This window comes from Betta splendens, chromosome 7 (assembly GCF_900634795.4).
Source record: "Betta splendens chromosome 7, fBetSpl5.4, whole genome shotgun sequence".
Classification (NCBI taxonomy): domain Eukaryota; kingdom Metazoa; phylum Chordata; class Actinopteri; order Anabantiformes; family Osphronemidae; genus Betta; species Betta splendens.
In genome coordinates, this window is record NC_040887.2 from 14704338 (window position 1) to 14711416 (window position 7079).

Sequence of the window (7079 nt, forward strand, 5' to 3'; positions counted from 1 at the left end):
AACTCCCATCAGTATACTGTATTTTGGATGAAGATAAATGTATGATTCCATTTTCTTGACTAGTCCAAATGCAATGCATACATCAGTCTAAAAAACAATGCAAATCCTATGGTGAACCTGACGATACAAGAGCATCCACCACCACAATAGTGATGCTTGCAGGGCGAAAGTGGGCTGGAACTGCTCTGTTGTCTGTGACTACTTTCACAAAACCAACTGGAGTATCAGTAATCTCTGGCTCAACTCTACCTAAAATTATCGGAGGTTCCACAGTAAAATTAATTAAACCAAACTACAACAACTACAGTTATGGGTCAAATATTTGTGTACTGTAATGCCCATGCATCTCAAATAATGCTACATAAACCCTTTATTTGTTGCATTTAACTTGAATCTTGAAAACTATTTCTCTGCATCCACTGCTGTAATACGCAGCAATGTTAGCTAGCTACCCAGGGATAAAGCTACCGTCAAGCACCAATTTATTTTATAAGTGTCACAGTGTTTCTGAGACAGAAATGTCATGTCTTTTATTTAGATAAACTACTTGACCGGTCATTATAGGATAACGAATGACTGCAATGGTTACTTAATACCGTTGCATTTCAAGACACGGCACTGTTTACAATAAAAGATCTGGGCCACACAAGATGAGAATAAGTTCATTGTTCAAACACATTAATACTTATGAGTTCTATAATTTTTTTACCAGCCTTTCAGTATAGTGGCCCCAGTCTTTGAGTTAGTAGTACTAGTCGGATTTGAGGTGTAGAAATACTGTGCATAACACCTGTTACATGAGGATGATGATGTCAAAATGAGGGAGGGGCATCAAAGGCACAGAGACTTTGAGTAGAGTAGGACGAGCAGGAGGAAGGTGAGACGGTGCAGAAAGACACCGATAACTGAGTTAAACAAGCAGAACTCTGATCAGGAAGCTGAGACCTCAGCAGCTTCTCTCCTCTGATGATGGAGACACTGGAGGAGCCTGAACTCTGCTTTCCACATCTGCTTAACGCCTCCTGCAGGAAACATGCTCGTCCTCACTCTGAGGCAATGCTCATTTATGTTCTAGTTTCCTGCATGTCTCTGCTCACTGCGATTCTCAACCTGCTGGTCATCGTCTCCATCTCCCACTTCAGGCAGAGACTAATGCTTTACCTTTAACATGATGTTGTAGTGAGTCACATTGGATAATGTACTTTTCCACTAACAACAGTTTTTACTGATAGTTGTACATTTCACTGTAATTTAGAAAATGATTTTGAATTAGTAATAATTCAGTGTCAGTAATGTTCACAGTAATACTGTTCTTTCTCTGCAGGCAGCTCCACACTCCCACCAACCTCCTCCTCCTCTCTCTGGCTGTCTCTGATTTCATTGTTGGTCTCATCGTGATGCCGGTTCAGATCCTCTTCTTAGAACCCTGCTGGTTTCTAGGTGACTTGGTGTGCACTTTTTATTTCTTTGTACCGTACATTACTGTTTATTCTTCAGTAACAAACATGGTGCTGATCTCAGTTGATCGTTATTTGGCCATTTGTGACCCTCTGAGCTACTCCAACAAATTTTCTTCAAAAACAGTTAAGCTCTGTGTCCTGCTGTGTTGGATTTATTGTGTTATGTACAGTTTTATGATCCTATATGATAGCCTACAGCAACCAGGCAGGTTTAACTCCTGTTATGGTGAATGTGTAATTAATATTAATGGAGCTGTTGACCTGGTCCTAAGCTTCATCCCCCCATCTCAGCCATCATCATCCTGTATGTGAGGGTGTTTGTGGTGGCTGTGTCTCAGGCTCGTTCCATGCGCTCCCATGTTGCAGCTGTTAAACTGCAGGTGACTGTCAGGAAATCAGAGATCAAAGCAGCAAAGACTCTTGGTGTGACAGTTGTTGTGTTTCTTGTGTGTTATATTCCTCCTTATTGTGTGACTCTCTCTGGATACAACCTCACAGTTGGTACTTCAACTAATGACTTTTTACTTTTTCTGCTTTTGTCAAACTCTTGTCTGAACCCTGTGATTTATACTTTTCTCTACCCCTGGTTTAGAAAATCTGTTAAAATTATTGTTACTTTACAGATACTGCAGCCTAAATCCAGTGAGGTCCATGTAAAGTAGACTCACTGGATGTATAAATAATCTATTTTACTCGAAATGTTTAAACAGTTTAACACAGTCACACAATCTGACTGTGAAATGGTTGATGTTTATTGTGATTCTCTAAACACAGTCTGATTGTCTGTATGAACTCAGTTTTGTGTAAAGAGAAAAGCGATTGTATGTGCTGAAAAAAAGACAACTAAAATGTATTCTACTTGTCTTGTGTTTTTCTTTCTCTCACACAATAATTTTTCTCTGATCTGTGCTTTTCTCTGACTAATGAAATGTCAAACTCTCTCTGCATTTGGTCCTTTCTGCTTTTTACATCTAGCTGTTGTCAGAACCTGAGGTTTCATACAATGTATTTACAGCACATGCATCAGTGTTGCTTTTATTACTGACATCTATAAGATACCCACTGTTTATTAACCAAAAAACACTCAGAAGCAAACAGTAAACATGTTTATTATTTACTGTTGGTTTCCTGCTTATCATACATGTTTGTAAAACTACATAAACCATCACGTCTTAATGTCTTAATTGTGATAAAACAAAATTCTTAACTAATCTTTGTTGTGGAGCATGATTTAAAAGCCTGTCTCCCCTAGTAGATCCCCACGGTGTTCTAACGAATGTAAGAAAATAGGCTTTTGGGTCCATAGGGTAAGAATAAACTCACTGATACGTTGAAAACATAAAAACACCAAGTTAAGGAAGAAACATTGGAGGCCACAATTCAGGCAGCAAACAGGCAACAGTTTCTGTGTTTATAGAAAGCTGACTGGTTAGAGCATTAGTTCTTTCACACATACAGGACAATAATAATAATAATAATAATAATAATAATAATAATAATAATAATAATAATAATAATAATAATAATAATAATAATAAAAAGATTTAATTAAAAAACATCCAAGATCCATGCAAACTAGGAAAAAATAACCAACTTACTGTAAAGCGCTGCTAAAGCAGGGTCTAAACGTGGATCTAAATGTAAAACAGGAACTAAACATCACTGCATAAGCACTGCAAACCTCAACAGGAAAAAAACAAACAAGACATAATCACCAGGGGCCCGTTTCAAGAAGGTGGTTTTGTGGAAACTCTGAGTTTGTTAACCCCGAAATGAGGAAAACTCAGAGTTTTCGGTTTCAGAAAGCGGGGTTACTTAAACCCGTAAAGCGGGGTAAGTTTAAGCCCGTTTCAAGAAGCGAGGTAATCGAAACTCAGAGTCAGTTACTATGGCAACTTACTCTGAACCAAACCTGGTCAAGAGCAGGTTTTATTCGGGAAGCCCAGAGTTTCCTTCAGTCTCCGCCCCTTTTTAAAGTGAACAGTGTTAAAATACCTCGTTTGATCTTTCAGTACATTCATAGATTTCACCTGTTTCCTTCGCGTAGAGACCAAAATGTCAGTTTTTAGAGGATCCTGTAGATGAGGACGCTGTATTAATTCACACGGCATTGAATTTACGCCGCAAGAGGATTTTAACGGCACGAGTTAATTGTCTGTCATATCGCCGTGCATATTTATTTTAGCGACACCGTTTTTATCGAGACTCCATACATATTAATAATCTTATTCACCCATACGTCAAACACATCACCCATCGTGGCCGTGCTTTTACATCCGAACCGATTCTTTGTGTTGCATTACGTTTTTTTTTTTTTGCAAACAAACAACTGAGCACATTAGTAAATTAAGTAATTTCTAGATCTGTCTGTTCAATATAATGGTACAAGTATAACATTTACTTGAGATTTGGTTTATACAACTCTGTAACCAGTAACTTAAAATATAGAAGATATATAGTTACAAAACATAGTTCCTCATTACTCTTACAGAATTGAACTCTGGCATTTACTGAACATCACTGAACTGTGTGCATCTGTGCAGCAGAATGTGACAGACCCTTCTCCTGCTGTTCTTTCACACTCTGGGGCAGAGGGGAGATAATAAAGTCACTATACTTGAAGATCAAGTTACATCATTTAGGCTACGCAACACAAACATCAGAAATCATGTGATGTGTACATATAAACTGTATTAATATTACACTTTATAATACTGCTTATCATAATTTAAGCTTTATTTAATAGGATACTTACAACATCCTGGGCTTCTGTTGTGACAGGAAGATTCACATATTACCATCAGAATCTGTTAGGACCAACAAAGAACCCAACCCAGAGTCTAAGAAATGGATACATCAAAAGTAGCCTATGTAAAAAATCAAATATAAAGGTAGGCCTCTTAAATTTTACAAATGCACTTGTATCCTGGGGAGTGACTGGTTCTGATGAACTCCCTCCAGGAATTCCTTCAGCCCCTGCTTTCCAGTGTTCATGCCGAGGGCCATCTCCTCTGCATGCGTCAGTGGTGGAGGTGCAGGTCCTCCACCAGTTGTTCTAGCCTCTGCCTTCTTTCTGTTGGCTGAGTAGAGGTCAAATGATTAACCTTGTGAAAACATTACAGCCATGTTGAAAATGCTGCTGCACTGCTATACTCATTATATTTAGTTATTTAAAATATGTCAATTGTTGTAAAGTCATGTAGTCTACTCCCATGACATGATAGTGCCTTAAACCTGTTTGAATTATGTTTTTATATTTCATTTTTAGCCACGTTCTTTTATGCCTCCATTTATCATGGAGTCTCGAGAAAAACAGTACCGCTCAAAATAATATGCATGCGGATGTGACAGAAAATTTACTCGTGGCCTCAAGATCTTATCGCGGCGCAAATTCAATGCTGTGTAAATTAATACAGCGTCCTTATCTTGTCTTGTCTAGAAACTGACATGACATTTTGGTCTCTGCGTGAAGGAAACAGGTGAAATTTATGAATGCAGTAAAAGATTAAACGAGGTCGGCCTATTTAAACAGTGTTCACTTTAAAAAGGGGCGGAGACCGACCATAGTAACTGACTCTTGTCATAGAGTTTTGATTACCTCTCTTCTTGAAACGGGTTTAACTTACCCCGCTTTACGGGTTTAAGATACCTCGCTTTCTTATGAGGGCTGAATCACAACAGAGGGAGGTCAGAGAGAGAGAGAGACTGTGAGTGAGGAGGAGCAGGAGGAAGGTTAAACAGTGCAGAGAAACACAAATAAATAAGCTACTCAAGCGGAGGTCTGCTCAGGAAGCTGTGAGTCCTCAGCAGCTTCTCTTCTCTGGTGATGGAGACACTGGAGGATCCAGAACTTTGTTTTCCACATCTTCTTAATGCTTCCTGCAGGAAAAATGCTCGTCCTCACACGGAGGCAATGCTTATTTATGTTCTAGTGCCCTGCATCGCTCTACTCACTGCGAGTCTTAATCTGCTGGTCATCGTCTCCATCTCCCACTTCAGGCAGAGACTAATGTTTTCACTTTAGCATGTTGTTGTAGTGAGTTACATTGAAAAATGTACTTTCAATGTACTTTCAAATGTACTTTTCATCAACATTTTCATTAACAGCTTGTAAAAGCACATTTTTTTCTAATTAACTGTATTATTGATATTTGCACATTTTCTAACATTTTCTGACTATGATTGATTTTGAATGAGCAATAATTCGGTGTTAGTAATGTTCACAGTGATGCTGTTCTCTCCCTCCAGGCAGCTCCACACTTCCACCAACCTCCTCCTCCTCTCTCTGGCTGTCTCTGATTTTCTCGTTGGTCTCATCGTGATGCCGTTTCAGATCCTCTTCTTAGAACCTTGCTGGTTTCTAGGTGACTTGGTGTGCACTTTTTATTTCTTTGTACCCTACATCGCTATTAATTCTTCAGTAATAAACATAGTGCTGATCTCAGTTGACCGTTATGTGGCCATCTGTCACCCTTTGAGCTACGCCACTAAATTTTCTCAAAAAACAGTTAAACTCTGTGTCCTGCTGTGTTGGCTTTATTGTGTTATGTACAGTTTCATGATTTTGAACGATAACCTGAAGCAACCAGGCAGGTTCAACTCATGTTATGGTCAATGTGTAATTAATGTAAATGGAGGTGTTGACATGGTTCTAAACTTCATCATCCCCATCTCAGCCATCATCGTTCTGTATGTGAGGGTGTTTGTGGTGGCTGTGTCTCAGGCTCGTTCCATGCGCTCCCACGTTGCAGCTGTTAAACTGCAGCGTTCACTGACTGTGACTGTCAGGAAATCAGAGATTAAGGCAGCAAAGACTCTTGGTGTGACAGTTTTTGTGTTTCTAATGTGCTTTGTTCCTTATTACTGTGCGTCTCTCTCTGGATACATCCTCACAATCAATACCTCAACTAATGACTTTATACATTTTTTAGTATTATCAAACTCTTGTCTGAACCCTTTGATTTATACTTTTCTCTACCCCTGGTTTAGAAAATCTGTTAAACTCATTCTTACTTTACAGATATTGCAGCCAAATTCTAGAGAGACCTGTGTAAAGTAAACTGACTGGATGCGTGAATAATTTGTATTAGTCGAAAATGTTTTAAGTTTAAACTATGACTCTGTGACATACCCAATCATGTTTATTGTGATTCTCTAAACACAATCTGCATGAACACAGTTTTCTGAGGAACGCTGTTGTATATCCTAAATGAGGACTAAAATGTTATTCTTGTCTTTTGTGTTTTTCTTTCTGTCAAACTCTCTGCATTTGGTCTTCGATTTATATCCAGCAGCTGTCAGAACCTGAGATTTCATATAGTTTATGTACAGCATATTCATCAGTGTTGCTTTCATCACTGACATCTATAACAAACCCGGTGTTCATTAATCACAAAACACTCAGTCAGAGACAAGATGAAACGTGTGAACTGGACACTTTTTTACTGTTGGTTTCCTGCTAATCATACATATTTATAAAACTACATGAACCATCATATCTTAATTGTGATTAAACATTTTCTCAACTAGTCTTTGTTGTGGGGCATGATTTAAAAGCCTTTCTCCCACAGTAGATCCCTACGGAGCTCTAACGAATGTACTCTAAGAAACTAGGCTTCA

General features: G+C 38.6%; 1 protein-coding gene and 1 pseudogene across 1 annotated transcript; both read left to right on the forward strand.

The window, feature by feature from the left end:
* The first annotated feature begins 969 nt into the window (after positions 1–969).
* LOC114858742 (trace amine-associated receptor 7a-like) lies at positions 970–2289 on the forward strand (annotated as a pseudogene).
* Positions 2290–5120: 2831 nt separating this feature from the next.
* Positions 5121–6852, forward strand: LOC129604378 (trace amine-associated receptor 7a-like). The gene is made up of 2 exons (XM_055510502.1): positions 5121–5459; positions 5709–6852. Exons 1-2 carry the CDS (start codon positions 5287–5289, stop codon positions 6517–6519), a joined length of 984 nt encoding a protein of 327 aa, XP_055366477.1. The 5' UTR covers positions 5121–5286; the 3' UTR covers positions 6520–6852.
* Positions 6853–7079: the final 227 nt, after the last annotated feature.